Here is a 19,856-nt window from a genome sequence, read left to right as displayed (position 1 = left end):
GCACATTATATTATTCTATTTGAATGCAATAAAATGTAAGATCCAGTACGTATTGCACATTTTGATGATCGATCAACATCTATAAGTTCAAACTCGGTAGTTTAGCACACAATATAACTATTATTTAATAAAAATTAATATATATAATTAATGTTTCTTTAATTTTGTGGTATTGAATTACATATCGAACATTGTTCTCCATGAAAGACTGAAAAATAGTTTAAGTAAGTTTTCAACAAAACCAAATCTTTTGGGTTTTGCGTACCACGTTCGATTGTCAAATTTCCCCTGTATAAAAAGGCAAAGTTATATAATATGTTATTGTGTTTTTCTAGTAATAATGGGAAAAATCCTACAACATCTAGCCTTAAACTTAAACGAACCATGGGTTCTGGAAAACAAGCATTTTTGCATAATATATGACACAAGTATTACATCATACATAAAACTAACAGATAATTCTATACTAAAGCGTTCAAGATTCGATGTCGGGGAGGCAAATAAAACGTGACAGAGAGTCGACTGGCTGGAGTAGCGTGTAATGGAATTTACTGAGGGACCTAATAAATGGTTCGTCTAGAAAACTATGAAACGCTTTCTCGGCTTTTCGGGGTGTAGTACTTATTGGATAGACTTTATGCGACTACACAATTTATTTAGAAATTATTGTATTTAGAAGTTAGTGAATAAAATAACGTATTGATTTTAATAAAGGGCATAAAAAATGTCTACACTATTAATATAGTAATAATTAAACTTTTGTGGCTATTAAATATCGGCAAAGTACGCTTACAAGACATGAAGTTTAGCATTTGCACTGCTACAAAATAACTATTTAATCATACAATTTTATTACATCTGTTACGGTAATTCGTTTTAAAGATACATTTCTGCATTTTATGGCATAATGCCCATCAAGTGACTCCATAAATGGCACACTCGATGTAATTAAGGCCTATCCACCAATACGACGGTGTCTTAGCTCGGTTAATATCCTGCATGATGGCGAAGACTTAATAAAATGGAATTACGCGGGCTCAAGATGACTTGAATTTACTGCTCGTCGCTTCGGCCATAAAAGAACATCGTAAAGTATAATACAGGTAATTTTAATAGTCGCCCCGTGCCCAATATTGTTTTATGTGGAGTCTCGTTACTTTGCGTTTAAATTTCAATTTTGTTTTCGTTTCATATTTCTCATTATGATTTTATTAAGTTAAAACACGGGAGGGATTTTACTTTCATAAAATAATACGGCGTTTTTTGAAAACCACAACGCGACAAGAAATTAAATGGAAAGCCAACTACCACCGGCATTTGGCTTTCCATTTGAAATCAACAATCAATTTGTAGCGGCATTCGATCTGCAAACAATACTTACGCCTCAGACAATGTTAATGGGCGGTACAAGCATTTACCATCAGGAGATCCATCTCAAATATCGGCGATGACATAAAAAAACCCAATAAGTGCCGGTTTCCTATAATGTTTTCCTGCACCATTTTGAGCAGTGGTGATTGCAGACACAGATCACAGATTTGAGATCGGAATTAGAAGTATCATAATTATTGCACCAAATTGTGTCGCAGGCTTGACATAACTCATGTTGAAGCGTGCTTAACTCCTACGTTAAGAGTTCACATCACTCTGTACAATATTCAGTAAAAGCAAAACAGTACTAAAAATGTTTACATACCCTTCAAGAGTGGTCGAAAAGTGTATAATAATACTGCTGATGGTGTATTGTTTTGCAAAGTAAAGTCAGACAAATCATATAGTAATTGAGAAAGTTCGCGATATCAAAGCGTGGACCGACAGACCTATATTATACCGAAATTATACCGACCTCTTGGTATTTTCATAATAGCGAATCCTCACAAAGGACTGCTGCCTCTAAAATATTTTAATTTCATTCCAATTTGTTGGTTAGCCAAGTTTCATAATGTCGGAAATATCAAGTGCACGTTGACAATTTTTACTTTGTATAACTACACAGTATACAAATGAGAATTAGTATACTATTCTACACTAACAATACAGTATACAAATGAGAATTCGTCTACTGTATAGTTGTTAAGAATATTGTAATTAATATTTACAATAACTATTTTCAGCTCGTGTTATAAGTCCTTATAAACTTCTATACACTGCACAATGTTTTGTATACGGTAATATGGATTTTGTTATAAGGAATACGGCATGACTGATACCTGTTTTTGGTATATCCAAACCTAGTATAATATAATCGTGACTTACTTAAAAAGTCATTATAACGCTCAAAGGTCAACCGCAGAATTTTTTCCTCATAAAACCATTTAAGCACTTGAATGGTTTTTTTCATCTGTACCAAAATTAGAAATTGAATTCAATTTTGTTTGTGTTTTGACAATTGTGAAGATATTTGAAATTATAAACATGAAAATGAGGTTTCGAAGCGGTGGCCGACATCAGTAGGTCTCTAATTGAGCCTTGTCTCCTTTGAGCCACTCCAATCCGCGGAGCTGGCCACGTGTGAAATTGTTGTTGATGAGATAATGCGCTTCAATAGCTGTACTCGTTATCAACGTCTTATACTCGGCGCGAGAGATTAATTGCTTCAGTTTCATTTATTACATCTCCACTTGTCTTGTTTAAGCAAACTATACTTCAGTCTCCGCGTGACCACGCCCGCTGTAAAGTGTTCAAAACGTCGGGTTAATAATATAATGAATAAATCGCGTTTAAAATTCATTGGAAAAGTTTTAATTTCTAAAAAAAAAACTGTACTTGTTTCTTTTAAAATATGTTATTGAATAGTACAAAAGCATACATTAAAAACTAGCTGCTTGCATCGATTGCAATGAAATTTGGTACGTAGACAGCTGGACAACTGGAATAACATATAGGCAACTTTTTATCCTGATATTCCTACGGAATACGGACTTAGGCGGGTGAAATCGCAGGGCGCAGCTAGTAATATATAATCTTAACAATAATTCGTTCTAATTGATTGTTATAGGTTCGAAATAATAGTAATTCTAATATACTGTTATGGAATCTTAACATAAGATGTGTGAAGACTGTTAGTCCAATGAAATAATGGTCCATTCCCTTGTCAACAGTATCCTGCGCCAGCCAGCTGATCTTCCTGATGGAGCCGCCTCCCCGCCTGGCTTTCTCGAACAGCACCGGCGCAAAGGTGTCGTGTGCGGCGCACGGCAGCCCGCCACCCGTCATCAGCTGGCTTACTGAAGATGGAGTACCGGTGTCTGATATACCTGGTCTGAGGTATGGCTTTTCATTATAATTCATATTGAATTAGTAGAATAGACGTCAAGTACGACGTATTTTGTATTTATTTATGCTCTTGGCATTAATTTTATTGGGAAGAATGCTGTTACCAAATGTAATAAAGTAAATTATAATTTATATAATTATTTCTGTAATAAATTTATCTTAAAAATTTGGTTTGTAAGTTTCAATGTTATTTATTTTTGGTAATTTATTTATTCACTTACATATACGAATTTGATATGTAAGTAAATTGATAATTACTTATTATGTAGGACATAATAATAGCCTCATTGTTTCGTACCATAGATCTCAGACTAAGACAGAAAAGGAATGGAGATCACACATATTTCAATGCGTAGAAATGTTCCCTTTTAATTTACTTCATAATTTTGGCACCTTATATATAATCTACTAAGTTTCATCCAATACAATAAACATGACTCAAAAACTTTCAACAAACCAACAAATATTTATCACTTGTCCATGTGATCTGTCTTCACAATTTGAACCTTCATCATAATTTATAAACATCAAGTATAAATGAGCTCTGTAAAATAAAGAAAATCTCTCACACCGTCTCACACGATCTGTCACGTCGTGTCGTCGAAGTATTAATGACAGATCTGTTGATCTCGCGCTGGGTAGACCCTAATCCTGAAGCAAGATAAATGCGTGTCACGCCCGACCGCCTTCTGTTTTCAATGCGAGTGAACGTAACGACTGTTTCGGGAGATTATTTTTACCATTTTTTTGGACGCAGTGAGATCATTCATCTCGAGATATTTAATATTACGTTTTGTTCGCTGTATGACTCGTTTTTGCATCACGCGTAAGCAAAAATATTAATTTCCCTTCCTTTTTCATTCGATTTCTTGACGTGGAAGTAGTCTTTGCATTGAATCATAGATACCAAAATTTAACATACGCAAAAAAAGACACTTGACAAATGACGAACTCATAAGATGAAAGAAAAATTGATCTAACAATAGAATACAAATTTGTAAACGCTTCGTTGTTATAAAACTTTGTAAGCAATTAAAACAAAAATGAAGTTGATTAGGGTTACCATTAGCATTTAAATCAAAGCCGTAAATCCTCGGCGTCTCCAGGGAGCGGCCTCAGTCCTGGTGTAACGTATTGATGCTCTGAATTATGAAGTGGCTCAGTTTAATGGGCTTGAGCTGAACCTTTAGAATTTAAGATTTTATTAACATTTTTAAAAAACTTTTCATTCATCATATTATTTGTCCTAAATTTTGGAGCACTTTAAAGCGATCGTGGCCAGATTTCAATGTTTAAATTATTACTTCATCAAGTATTCAAAGGATCGAACGCGAAAAACAATAAATATTTTAGAGAGTTGTGTTAGATACGTTATATGTAAGTAGAATTATACATAGTTTTACATAACAAAATACGTTATCAACACTGTTTGATCCTTTTCATACATTTTGATAATAAGCATCCCTTATTTTTTCCCATAAACACAAATAAACACTGAAAGAATATGCAGCTCAATCTGGCAATCTTTTGAGAATATACCGCATCAGCGCACAGCTCAGGCGGAGGGGCTCATAGCTCATAGTGACGTCACGACAGACGCAGTTTGTCTTCGTTACAGTAATAACGCGAGACCGCTGCTAATGGACAGGCGGCTTTACGCCACGATGGACACGCTCTAAGCCGTTTTGGACATGTCAGAAATAGGCCATTAGGAGGAGGCACACTTTTTGTGTGGGTACTTTATACTAGGCTAATGATGATGAAAACTATCAGCTGTTTAAGAAACTTAATTTTTACAAAAGGTTATGGCTGATGGTGATTATATATCATTTGAATAATAAATGCTTTAAAAGCAACATTCGTAAACAATTTGTATGTGAAAAAATAAGGAACGTTATCCAAAAGAGTTTTTAAGACATCATTGTATAAGGTTTCTTAAAAATAAAATTTCGCAATAATGACTATACCACCTCTTCTTCTAAAATTCACGTAGTTCAAAATTTTGTAGTCCACCCGAGAAGGGGAAGCTGGTAATGGTATAAACGTTATACGCCTCTAAATATAAACGTATCTTATAACATTTATAATTAACACGCTATGAAAACACGACTTTCTTAATAAACTTTAATATTACAATACATGCAATAAAATTACAATAGAATTCAACTGTTCGGGTACTGCATCCGTACAAACAATTTATTTCATGTATCAATAATATTGTTTGCTTCAAACACAATCCTGTTACTGCATTCTCATGCAAACACATACAGACATAACAACCCGAACGCTATGACTGTACTATTTTTCAGTTTCACGGTATGAGAAAATCCAAACGTTGTAGTATGCTATTATTTACTGTTAGGTCGGAAATATGAAGATACATTCTGAGGATCGTGAGATCGTTCCTCTTCGTTAAGCCATAATGTCTCCGAGATTATACAGAATGAAATGATTTATGTGTGGACTTTGGGAAAAGCACAGGTTTATGGTTAGTATCTAATTAGTAGACTAATGCTAGTGTACGTGCTAAAAGTCGTAAATAAGTGATAAGGTTTCATAAATAGAATTGCATTATTCGAAAGTCTAAATTCCATTAATTTTTTTTTTAGCTGGTGGTTCGCGTGATGGTAAACAATCACCATCGCCCATGAACATTCGTAGAGGCTCATACTTCTGAAAATGCGCTGCACGTTTTTAAGGGATAAGGAAAGGATGGATGACTGGAAAGAAGGAATGGGCTGGGAAGGACTAGGAAAAGGCAATTCCATTAAACTTGATTGTAAATAGTTCTACCAGGCTTAGAATAGTTTTACCAGACTACACAATTGCCGATGGTCCAAGCTACCATGCCATTTCTTTGAGAAAACTTAAGATATTTAGCAGTAAACACTACTATCATAACATCACTAATGAAATAACTGCGAAAGTAACTCTGTTTATCTGTTCTTAACGTCTAAACCACTGATTTCGATGAAATTTAGTACGAAGTTTTTTTATACCCGTGATACAAAAAAATCCCACGTCTTTGAATAGTTTCTATCACGGAAATCCTACGAGAACTGGAATCATGCTGGTAAGACCTCAGAACTTTTACTACTTTGTATTAGGTATATTTTATGAGAATTGTTAATGAGATAATAATTGTTCATCGATTATTCAGTGTCAGTTATTAATTTATGCTTGCAAATACATATCATAACGTCGTTACTGGGCATACACATGGATGGTATATAGTTTCTAGATAAAGTTATTTCTTAACGAAAGAGAAAAATGCGAAATTTAAAGATATTAGGAAATACATACGTCATAAAAAATAAAGTACGAAAGAAACACCTGATAATGTATTCGTATGTGGTGTTATAGTTAACTACTTTAATTTATTAAATTAATCTATGTCGTGACTTAAAGCCAATGCTATTTAAAAGTTAATTTCTTGATTTGTTTATTCTTTAGTACTATCGAGTTTCAGTTAAAGATCAATCGGAGTTTGATTCTCACTGATATCCGACAGAATCGTTTTAAATTTTTCAGTATTCTCTAAGAAAAAAGGAAAAGACGTTTAGTCGTGTTACTTACTTTTATTTGCATACTAGATCCCACTATTTTATCTTGTAGATGTATGAACAAAATATGCTCCGAAGGGTTAAGCGTAAATATCAGAAATTAGTTACTAAGTTTATTATGATGAAATTCCAAGCGAAACTTAGAAAATATTAGCGGTTGACTTCAGAATCGAGTTAACTTCGAGTCCATTATATTTATCCGCGTGTAGAGCTTGTAACACAAAACTATGACGACAAAGTGAACGGGACGAGTTAGTAAGGTCGCGGATAGTTAGCAAACGCAATAAAAGGGGCGACGTGTCCGGGGCGATAACGAGCGCGCGCCGGAGCGTGAACGACACGACCCCGCGTGATCAGACATTCCTCGCCTCGGCGACTATTTGGTAACGAAAATATACCGGTCTTTGATAGCATTGTTTGTAGATCGGAGAATTTACTGAAAACAAAGATAGATGTTTATTGCAGTATGGGAGAAAATTTGAAAATGATGTATAAAGATTTTAATATTATAGCAAAACGATTATGAAAAAAGCAGTTAAGGCAAATAACTGTATATTTTGGTATAATAAATAAGGCAAGAATTGGGCCAGCTCGCTCCGAGAGAAGGTGCCACACCTCCACAGAAGTTCAGCTTAAAATAGTACCATGTGAATTATGATGTGTTTCTTATAGTGAGTGGGAGAGATGGAGGCCTGTATATTTATTCCTTACCCTTTCCTAGACGAAAGGCTTCTTCAAAAGGCCTTACGCTGATGCTAATGTTGACGGGCGGTGGAAACGCTTTCCATCAGGCTGCCCACCAGCTCCTTTGCTGACTGTAACATAAAAAATACATTATTTAGAGCCCCTGTAGCTTTATTTTAGTATTTAAATGATCCTTTCGTTACTCACCCTGCCCAATATAACCCTTGCTCCTATTTAAAACCTGCAAGGTTCGGTTCAAAGCGCCGCGTCATCAAGCAACTAGCTCCATTAACACCTCGAACCCTATTATATTTAGGGGTCAATTTCACCGCCTAACTTACCTTACCCTGTACACTAATGATGTTAGAAGTAATTTGATAATAGTCTGATAAGCTGTTTTTGAAGGAACGCATTAGCATTTTCCAAAATAATTTCAACATAGGTACAGTCAGCATAATTCCTTGCTAATACTTCTGAGACTATAAGAATTATAATTAATTCAGTTTGTTGGAAACCATCCGGAGCCTTATGATAAATTTTTAATTATGTTTAATCTGCGTTATGAAAATCTAAAACGAATGAAATTTTTACTGTAGCACCAAACAATCCAACCTAAACTTGCCTGATAGAACTTTTCAGTTAATAAAAATTTTCCTACCACTTCAACTTAATTTTTTTCTATGTCATAGCGGGCAACTGAGCTGGTGGTTCAACGGATGGTAAGCGATCACCACCGCCCATAAACATTCGCAGAGGGAGTGCATCTGCGGATGCGCTGCCCGCTTTTATGGATTGACGACTGGAAAAAAGGAAGGGACTGGGACGGGTGAAGAAAAGGACTCACCGTACGAAACACAATGCCATGCCACTATTTCACGCCGGTTTTCTGTTGGGTTACTTCCCCGGTGCGAGCTGGCCCAATTCGTGCCGAAGTCTGCTCGACCCTCACTTAGATAAAAATGTTATGAATCCAATAAAACAAATCGAATTACTGGATTACAATTTACCGAAATAAATAAATTAAATACATTTGCAAAAGCGATTTCATCGAGTCTATAACAAAAGGGCCCGTGGACATAGCTACATAGCATACAAATTCCAGAACACCTTTTCTAACAAAATTCGGGGAGATAGTAATATTAGAAAAGTTGTGAACCGCAGGAGCTAGTTGCGAACTCGCATCAACAGAACCCGACGTAGTTGAGCAAATTGTCCTTAGCAGGTAGTTTGTTTGATGAGTTACGTTAAACTTTAGTATTAAACATTTAATTATTATTTCGCGTAATGTTTTGCGGCTTTTTAACGAATCACTTTTATTTCTTAGGATTGTGTTATTTATTTTCATTGTTCTTCTTACGTTTTGACGACTCGCTTGAATCCGTAGATGGTCTTAGTTTCGTAACTCGAATACTGTGTGGAAATATTATGGCTATGAGACTTTTCTCTTCTATGAGTGTTTATAAATACGTGGTTGTTATATTCGCTTATTTTGAGATAACATGTCGTGTATTACGCCCTTGAAAACTTAATTTCCCAATAAAACATATATAATTATCTTACAACATAACAAAATAGATACGTTTGTATGGAATATCCCTATTTTTTACCAATATTTATGTAGCGTTCCTTTGAGACCTCGTTTGAGGAGACCGGTGGTGCGTGTGCGTTAGGTTACAATATGTCTCATAATATTCTAACGTTAATGTAATTCTTAGTTTTATAGCTATCAAATGCATTATAAATGAAAAATGTTCAATTCGGCGAAATGACGCGGTTTTGAATCCCGACTTGTGATCTATTTTTTTGTATCCTTTAATTTCTCATATCCTAACGGTACTTATAATCTATATAGTTTCAAGATATTTATCTCAAAACAATAAAATTAATTGAATTCGATAACATGAAAATATGAAGTGCAAAACTTGATAAAGAATGAAAATCACTCAGGTGAAAAAAATTATAGGAAATACCATTCGTGGACACAACGAAGGACCCGCTAGGGAAGGCGCGGCTATCGATATAGTTTACTATACCAAAATAAATCTTCATACTTGCCTTTGTTATTCGTTGAGATAAAGTTTTCTGTTTAATTAATATCTATAGAGCTACTTTAATCAAGCGAAAAGCATCCCAATACTGGAAAATATCTTAGCTACGAATTTTATACAGACTAAATTTCATAACTCGTTGTCTTTAATATTCCTGTAAAACTTATAAATGATGATATTTTACTTTTGAATTTATTTCAAAAAATTACTAAGATTTAGAGGTTTCGGACGCATTAAATAAAAGTTTATACATAAAATGTATTGGTTTCTAAAATAGACTAAGAATAGACAAATCAAGAACTAAAATTCTCTATGGAGCTACAATATAAATGCGTTAGTTAAACTAACACGATGTTTATAAGTGCAATGCTTGTTATGTATCAAACACATACAATGTGCATAATGTTTTACGCTATGAAAGTTGCAATGAATTGTGTTCTGGAACTTGGCTCACTAGTTTTATGACGGCATAGCAGTCTCCCGGGCATGGTACAGTTATTGAGTAAACATTTTTAACGAATCGTGGGCTATCACTATCGCGAGTGCGGTTATAAAAACAAAATGTGAGGAATTTACGCAAATAAATATAAAAATATTACAGTCTTCAGTTTATTTTGCGACTTTTTATAGCATAATAAATTTATAGTTTTGTGCTCAATTTTTTCTGACACTTGGTGTCCTTCGTGACTTCATTTTTTTAACATAATATAACGTATTATTTTTATTGAACATTAGTATAAAAATCTACATTAAGCCGAATCTACACTTGGAATTTGCTTTTGAAAGCACTTATCTTTATAATTGACATATTCTAGGCAGGAATATTTTCTTATTTTTTTTTTCTTCTTATAATGTCTCAAATTTACAGCTTGTCTAATATTCAAAACAAATTACAGAAATATTATATACTTTACTGTAATCAAACATATTTAATCTTTATTCTACTATAGTGTCATCGTAGTTACTCAAAAACCGTATCTAACAAAAAGCCAACAATATAATAACAGAAAAATCGCTCGGAACAAGAAAAATTGTCAAACAATCTTCGGACATAACTCGATTGGTACACTCCATTAAACGGTTGCCGGCAGCCAAAATCCAGTTATGTTTAAGAGGTGCGTAAAGGACAGTTTAAAATATTTCCTCCGTCCCTGAGGTCTTGAGAATATTGCGAGGCCGGGACAAAGGTCCTGTTATATCTTTTTACGACCACAACTCGATTTCGTTGAATTGCCCCTCGTAACAACAGGTGCGTTCTTAGAAGTTTTTTTGGATAATTGAATTTCACTCCGAGCTAAGGTATGTGTGACTCGAACTTTTGTAACTTCTTTTATTTGGGAATGGGGAAACTTGTAATTGCATTTATCGTGTGGAAAGTTTCTTTTATAGTTGTTGATCTCGATTTAAAGTATTATTTTGATCTTAGACTGCCTTTGCTCCTTTTGAAGGTCTTTGTTCTTTTGTACAATGTTTTCGGATCATGACACTTAAGATTCAGCCTTTGTTTAAGCTTCGAATTAATATAGAAGACCCAGGTTCAAATACACACTTCTTTTCTTCTAGAGTAAATTACTCAAGGGTTAAAATAGGGGATAAAAGTGCTTGCCCATTGGCGAAACTAGCACGAAATATGTTATATTAATAATGATTAATTATTTATTAATCACCATCTATAGTAAATAATCTACTGATATTTCATAAAAAGCAATCAATGTATAGTACTTATATACACAACATTGCAAGTTATTTATTTAGCATTTCGGACAAATATCATACAAATAGAACAGAAATACTTTGGCCAACCAAAAGTCAGCATCCTCGACAAAAGGCCTCGTATTAGTTCCAACAATAGTTAGACGAGAAGAGATGTTAATGTGTATAACCATTTGCATGATTATGCGAACATGTTTGCCGGCGAGGCAAACAGAGCCTGTGTAGGCCGTAAAATAAACATACTTAAACAATAGCTATATGCCCTATTGAGTTTACTGATGTTTGGCAAAAGGGGACAAGCGGGAGCGATCGGGTTTGAATCGGTAGTTTGTCATACTGCCGAAATGGATCAAAATCGACAAAAACATTTCCATTTTTACTAAATTAGTAGCGATATTCTGAAACTTTTCAGCATAACTTTCAGATTTCACTGCATTCAACACTCACGAGTGATAATATCACAACGCAGAAGTCAATGCTTGATTTTAACGCTAACAATCGAATGTCGATTAATTCCTTACCTATATCAAATTCACTATTTCACAATCTATACAGTCGTTCAATAATAAAATAAATGAATAATAAAAATAAGTTTATTTCTCAACCATACAATAAACACATAAAAACAAAACGTTGGTCCCGTACTAGATAATAATCTTCAGTCTTTTAACGATTACGAATTTTAACGATTTAGGTAATGAGTTGTGGGCGATATTGTCAAGACGTTTTCAGCTTTTACTACGAGATCAATTGCATTTTATTATTATATTTCCTTGCTTCTTTTAACTACTACTATACCTGTTATATACGATCGACGTTACCAGACCTCCAGTTTCCAGATAACAGTATCGCTACGGGTGATGTCTTGTCCCGCAGACATATTTGCCTGGTCCAAACTGCAGGCTAGTTTGAATTTCAACGAACCCTCGTTGACCCGGTTGCTATAGTTTGCGAATTGATATCGTCCGCTTGATGGATTTAGTTTTTGTTTCGCAACCGACACCCCGGGGAATGTAGTATATCTGGGCGTCGTTAGTAATATGCTGTGTTTATATGTCGGTTTTTATTTGCTTGTTTGTTCAATTATTTAGTAGTTGAATTCGAAGCAGTCTCGAGGGACACGAGAGACCTATAAACTAAACTATTCATAATATCGTTAGTGTTACAACTATTTTCAAGAGACTTCAAAAAAGGAGAATTTTATTAATTCCACCGCTCTTTGTGTTTGTCCTTACTTCTTACTGGGTGAACCGATTTTTATGATACTTTTTTATTTGAACGATGGTGCCTGCAATGAGGCCAATTTTGTTCAGTTCTGACAGTTTGATCGTGCATGTGGTTTTTTTAACTATTTGACGATTGGAAAGAAGGAATGGTCGGGGAAGGGTGAGGAAAGGAAACGGGCCTCCGGCTTCCCAAATGAATACATGTTTTATGAAATGAAATTCACAAATTACAGTCGAAATATATTCCAAAATGCTTCAGTAACATTCAATTGGAGTTGTAACAAAACGTCGCGCCATAAAGGTGAAGCGGCGGGATACAATTACGAAGTATTCATTATCATACGAGTACAGTGTTTGTGATCCCGCGCCCGCATCGCGCTTAAGGGCCATATTTCTTTACACGTTTCATTTTCACGCGACTCTTTGTTGACTTTCCCGTTATTCAGCTTTTTACCTGACTAACAAAGAGGTGATGTTCAATGCGCGCTTTCAGAATTATTTTGCTATGTGTATTTTAAAGTTTGTAAATAACTATGTAACTTTAATATATATATATAGATCATCATCAAGTTATTTTAAAGTGTGAATAATAAGTTCACTAAAACACACATCTACAACTTCTGCCCCTTAACCCTTAAAATTGTATTAATTTTATAAATAAACGAGAAACCAAGCGGCTACCCCTTAACCAGCCCTTTAAGAGACAGCGACCGCGTCAAGACGAGTTGCAATTAACGCCTGCCATCGACTCATGTGTACCCGCGGCTTAATTAACGCAAACCTTCTCCGTGTGCTGAGATAAGTTGTATTTGTTGGCAACTCTCTGTTATAATTTTTACTCTGTAGTATTAACTCGGCCTCAAGATAGATGGGGATGCAAAGTTCTTTTTACCTCGGTGATAGTCAATTATAATTAATTAGCTTTCCGCCTCGGATTCGTTCGTGGTACATATATAGCTTAAAGCCTTCCTCAATAAATGGGTTGTTTAACACTGAAACAATTTTTCATATCAGACCCGTAGTTCCTAAGATAAGTGCGTTAAAATATACCATAGACGTGTTATAATCTTATATCTTTAAATGAGCAATTCTTGTATATATATATATATATATATATGTATATATATAATTGGAATCTCGGAATCGGCTGCAACGATTTTCATGAAATTTAGTATATAGGGGGTTTCGGGGGCGATAAATCGATCTAGCTAGGAATCTTTTTTAGAAAATGTTATATTCGTGTTTTATCGACTTAAACTTACTTTTTTAACAAATAGGAGGCGTTTGAGTAGTCCCAATTTATTATGGCGAATAATAATACTATAAATGCGAAAGTTTGTGAGGATGGATGCATATGTATGTGTGCGTCTGTTACTCTTTCACGCAAAAACTACTGAACCGATTGCAATAAAATTTGCTTCGTAGACAACTGGACAACTGAAATAACACATAGGCACTTTTTATACCGATATTCCTACGGGATACGGACTTACGCGGTTTCAACCGCGGGTCACAGCTAGTAAAGATTGAATTATGTACTTCAGTTATTTTAGTTAATAAATTACAAGAACGTTTTTAAATAAGAAACGGTAACTTTAGAACAACTTTTCTTCCATTTTACAGTTCAATACATTTGTCAATTCAAATAACACATAGAGTGAATACGCAATAAATATATGGCTTATGTTTTAAAGAACTTCTAGTCTGTATATTTACATAATTGATATTATCTTACAAGAATAATTTGTAATACTATTGGATTAATAGTGTACTTGAAGTTAAAAGTGAAACGAAATCGAAAATATATCTTGACGCAGTATTTTCTAGAAAAGTACTTTTTGTTGTTTATTTATATAAATTTTTAATTGAAAAATATTAAAGAATAAACTAAACTTTTATTATGACATAGCAGATATATTGCATCATTTTGCCTCGAAATTCTTCATAAATCCACCCGCACCTCATGTAAATATATCTAATATCACATAAATGTAATTTCTAAACGGTTATTCAGTATAAAAACAGACGCGATTAGCGACCCGCATTTTCGTTTAATTTATCATCTCTCTAATCCAATAACCAGGATCTTTAATTCCATAGCTTTCACACTTGCAAAATATCCGTAATTAATCTTTCTGGAGACTTATTCAAAATGGAAAACGAGGGACGTCCAGGATGGCTTTCATTAATTATAAAAAGCTTTGATAACGGACATCAATCGAATGTCCGTATTTTGATATGATTTCAAAAATATCTCTCGAAAGCGCTCCGAGCTTGAAATGAATGAATTCCAGATTATTTTGCCAATTTTCTTCAAAGGGAAGTATTGAGTTTTTTTTTTTATTTGTCCGAGTTGCCTTCATCTAATAATAATGTTCGATTTACTCATTAAAGGATATTTTTAGACGTGTATTTCAGATAATAGTAATTGGCGATTTAAATTTTCAGTAGTTTACAATATTTATCTATATTTTACTAGGAAAATATCGGCGGACAAAACATAGCATGGAAAATAAGAGAAAATAATCAATTTTTATCACAACAACCTTTTCCGTGAAATCTATTTTTTATTTTTATTTTATTTTGTTTTTCTAAATCAAGACATTTCTTTCCCACATTACCTTGAGGTGTAGTAAGCAAATATTTTTTCATGTGGTTTTCCCAGTAGGCCTAACCAATTTGTCGTGTATTTTGGAAATTGACCTCCGTTAGTTGATGAAAGAGAAAGATGTTTCATACAAGGAGGAGAACCTCCGCTTCCCACACAAACCCAATACAAGAACGACTCTTACCCCTTACATAGCAATGATAACCATGTAGTTTACGTCGTACGTGTGTAGTGTAATGTACGAAAAATAATTGTAAGCGTAGATAACTAAGCTCGAACCTCGCTGAGCGTTAAGATACCGCTACCAATTATTCAACATTACCACGTATAAGACTTAATATTTAATTTAATAGCATTCATTCAGCGGTGTCCTTTCAAAATCAATCTTAAATTCAAACATTTATTTATTGAAATACACTTCTTACAGAAGCACTTTTGAATTGTCATTTTACAAAGTTATAACATTTACCACAGGTTCGGAAGGCAGTTTCTATAGAGAAGAGCCGGCAAGAAACTCTGTAGTTGCTCCTTTAAAATAAAACCACACATGAACATAATCATCATAAAACAACATAGGCACATGAAACTGTAAGAGTAGAAGAAATTCGATAGCTGAGGCGGGACCACGATAGCCTAGAGGTTAGGCGTTGCTACGGTTTGGCAAAACACGCGGATTCGAATACTGCCTCGTGATCAAACTTTTCCTATTCTTTAAAAATTTATCAAAGTTCCTTTACCGAAACCATTGTATTTTCCCAAAAAACGTTCTGGACATAAATTGTAGGAAGTGTTTTGTAAAGTTCAATTCTGGATGACAATATTTTCCTAGTAAAATAACTCGCAAATGAAATATCGCTGAAACCTACGTAGCTTCGGCGTACTAGCATCACAAAGTGTAATCTATTTTAATTTGAGCGTAGCACACGTAACATGTATTTTAAAAATATTTAAACGACTACCTATTTTAGTTGTAATTAATTTTTGTCATTTAATTTTCAATAATTACTAGCACATCTAAATTCATACACGTACAATAAAAGTACGTTCCCTACCTAAGTAACCTTAGATTTAAGTAGGTGCTAACATTAAGTTTGTGTTCTACTTACAAACGCATTTGCGAATCCGAATATGATAAAAACAACTTGACCCGTCAAAGATTCTGGAGGTCAATGCTATTAGTGCATTTTGAACTCTATTAATACAGATATAAACGTGTGTATTCCTTGCAGGCAAGCGTTGTCGAACGGCACGTTGTGGTTGGCGCCATTCTCAGCGGCGCAGTATCGCAGCGACGTGCACGCGGCGGTGTACCGCTGCCGCGCGTCTGCCAGCGCCGGGACCATATTGTCCCGCGATATGCGAGTGGATGCTGGTAACATATCTAACTACAATCTTCAATCTTTTGGCCGGCCTGATGTTAGGCGCAAGTCGATACGTTGAACGTTAAAAATTTACTGTACTATGTGCAAGGCGACAGTTGTGCGAACTTCAGACCGGTCATACAATTAAATTTGATATTTTAGTTAAGATTGCTCCATTATATTTCGAAACACAATAGCATGCTACTATTTTACGCCAGGTTTCTGTGGGGGTGTAGTACTTCCCCGGTGCGAGCTAGCCCAATTCGTGCCGAAGCGTGCTCGACTCCCATATTTAATAATTTACAATATTATAAACGACAAGTTTATGAACTTAGATTGATGTATTTTTTACTCCTATCCCTAAAACAATTGATTGAATCTACATGAAAAGTGGTACAAACTGGATAGAGTATTCATTGTCTGTATTAGCACATATGCTATTTTACTTGGATACCAGGGGCGTGAAGCCAAGTACTCTCGGCTAGTATATAAAGTATAAAGTATGTTATATAATCAACATAATATAATCGATGTATTTGCATACTTATTGATATGAGTCCGACGCTCGCTTTCTTTTATATCTAACAAGTGTTTACTACACATTGACTACAAACAATAATAAAACAGTGTATTACTTACACAAATTTTATACGTCGCCGTATCTAGAATAATTCTGAATGTATAAAGCTAAAGAAAATATGACAGAGTCTGAGTATGAGTATTTCGATCGTCGATTCCATTAGCGGACGTCACAAAGGCGATATCGAAGGCTCAATCAAAGGTTTACGACTGGAGCCTCTTCCATAAAGATTCCCATTTGCATTCGAACCAAACGATTCACGCCTGAGACCTCAACGGTCAAGTGCCTCGATCCTCACCGGATTTACACACTTCACGCAAGGGCAAAGGGGATATTTTCGTTTGCCAGTGGTAAGTTATTCAAAGGGTTCGAAGGATGATGTGATCGGGCTTCAATACTTCATTTCTTGAAGGTTTTCATCCCACTTGACTTTGACGCAATGTCGAGATGATTCTTTTGAATGTGTGTCCGCAATTTTGTTATATTTGAGCTGTAGCATTTGAGAGAATTTCACTTTGGAATAACTGCAGTGTTTAATGTAAACATTTAAAACGTAATACAATAATTATCTTTTTTAATAATATCGAAAAAGCAAAGCAATAACAATCATATATATCTTTGCTATGTCGAAAATCACTTGAATGATTGGTTAAAGATTCACGAAGTTTTTACGTATATTGCATATATCGGTATCGTACCAATTATCATATCTGAAGTCAATTATTAAACATTCACTTAATTATTTGCGGACTTAATATTTAGCAATTGAATCTGAAAGGGTTTGTAGCAAATGATCGTGACTATGACTAGCTAGCTAAAACTCCTTTCAGACTCCACTAATTAAGGAGTAACTACTTCGTTTTTATGAAATCAAATATGAAGTATTTATCAATAGAGGAACGATGGCGACATTTTTTTCTTATTATAAAAGTATTTATCTTATCTAAAAACTTTAGCAATTGAAAAAACTTCAGTTATCAATGAATGTGTTTGTACCGCACAGTTTGACGACAAGCCCGGCGATTGTTCGGTAATCCGCACTTACAGAGATATCTCGATACTGCCTTTTAGCAGACAATGGGCCCTCATGACAAACAAACCCTAAACCTGTCCCTTTGATTCGGTCCTGTTCTTCTCTGTAATTGTTCGTCTTTTAATTCTTCGCTGCTTATTGTGATGCTGGAAGGGATTCGGTTTGATTGCTGAATTTTATTTTATGAAACAAAGAATATAAATATATATATAAAACAACGAAGTAAATTATATTTGACCTCAAATATCGTCAAACAAATTAATGTTATAAATAAAATGCATGGAAATTTCACATTACAACAAGTAACAACAACAATCAACAACTATTATTAACTATTTTTGGACTACCTTCAAACAAAAAAGCAAACGCGCGCACGTAATACGTCTGGATGTATGTATTAGATAAGAATATGGCACTATATATTACGTCATGATTATAAGATTTAATTTATAAATTCAATAATAAGAATATGTGACTGAAACCGTCTCGACTAGGTTCGGAATAAGGCATTTCTCGATATCTCGATATTCCTATAAAAAAGACAATAATATTAACAATCTTCATTCAAAGGCGACTTAAAATAAACCCTACAAAGTATTCCGATTGTGATTTTAATGATGTGACGTAGATGTGACGATATTAATTATCGTTCGTATACCTTTTACTGGAGATCGAATCGGCGCTAAATGATTTATTGTTATTATATTTTGCTGGCAATAATGAGAAGTCCTCTGCATAATAGCAAGTTCGATAACAGAGTTATCGGCGCGTTACAAAGGATGACAAGTGGACAGACTGCTGACATCCCGTCATGGAGTGCAGATGAAATTTGCATGCTCGCTTTCAGTCGACTGATCTCTGAGTAGTGCAGCGCTTTGTGATAGGGATATAGGATTTTTCATGTAGGTGTTCGATATTGACTTGAGAATATGTAACTTACAGTGCTGTTAGTTTCATAGCTATATTACATAAGTCTGTATGGTCTTTATATTCAAACAGATTTCACGGCCTATATCCTTTTCTTCACCCTTCCCAGACCATTCCTTTGTTCCCGTTGTCAATCCTTTTCTTTTCCATTACTCCTTAAAATGCCTACATTTGCAGGAGCTTAAATCTCTTCAAATGTTCAAGGGCGATCATGATTGCTTACCATCAGGCGAACCACCAGCTCATATGCCCACTAGAAATTTATAACATAAATAGGAAACCTTCATATATTATATACATGTTTCATTTTATTTGATTTCATATTATTAATTCGAGATTGATTTCCATTTCGATTTAAGTCTTACTCAATCACTTTATAATAACATTTTAGAAGTAAATTCAAAATGAAATATCGCAGAACGATCTGGAGACTGTCGCCTACATTGTTTTCAATCTAAAATATTTCTCTCACAATATCCGGGTTCAGTCGCACAAAATAAATCCATTCATCTTCACGAAAAACACGTTTTTAATTCTAAGCGATTTATTCCACAAACAGAATGAAATTGGAATTCAAAATAAAGTGATTATTTCAAGATGGCGGCTGACAATTGGCGCGAATTGAGGAATTGAGAAGTTCGACCCGTTCAGTTTAATAGACAGGAAGTTGTAAATATTTGTTAGCAAACTTTGACAAAGTAAACCGTTTTATTACGCTAGCTTATCGCCAGCGGCTTCGCTTGCGTAGACTACAAAGTTTTGTATGTAGTGGATTATAGAATATCCATTACTTAATTTTATCAAAAAACATATTATTTAGAAATTTCACTTTTAAAG

The 19,856-nt window shown here is 34.5% G+C and overlaps 1 protein-coding gene across 1 annotated transcript in view; it reads left to right on the top strand.

The window, feature by feature from the left end:
• The window catches only part of LOC119838819 (Down syndrome cell adhesion molecule-like protein Dscam2), a 96,305-nt gene that overhangs the window by 44,349 nt on the left and 32,100 nt on the right, over positions 1–19,856 (top strand). The window contains exons 3-4 of the mRNA XM_038364941.1: positions 3,102–3,267; positions 16,348–16,490. Of these exons, the coding sequence (XP_038220869.1) occupies positions 3,102–3,267; positions 16,348–16,490 (309 nt within the window). The remainder of the gene's footprint in view (positions 1–3,101; positions 3,268–16,347; positions 16,491–19,856) is intronic.

Source organism: Zerene cesonia, unplaced genomic scaffold (genome assembly GCF_012273895.1).
Source record: "Zerene cesonia ecotype Mississippi unplaced genomic scaffold, Zerene_cesonia_1.1 Zces_u005, whole genome shotgun sequence".
Lineage (NCBI taxonomy): Eukaryota > Metazoa > Arthropoda > Insecta > Lepidoptera > Pieridae > Zerene > Zerene cesonia.
The sequence above is the reverse complement of the archived record's forward strand: the minus strand, read 5'-3'. Positions and strand labels throughout refer to the sequence as shown.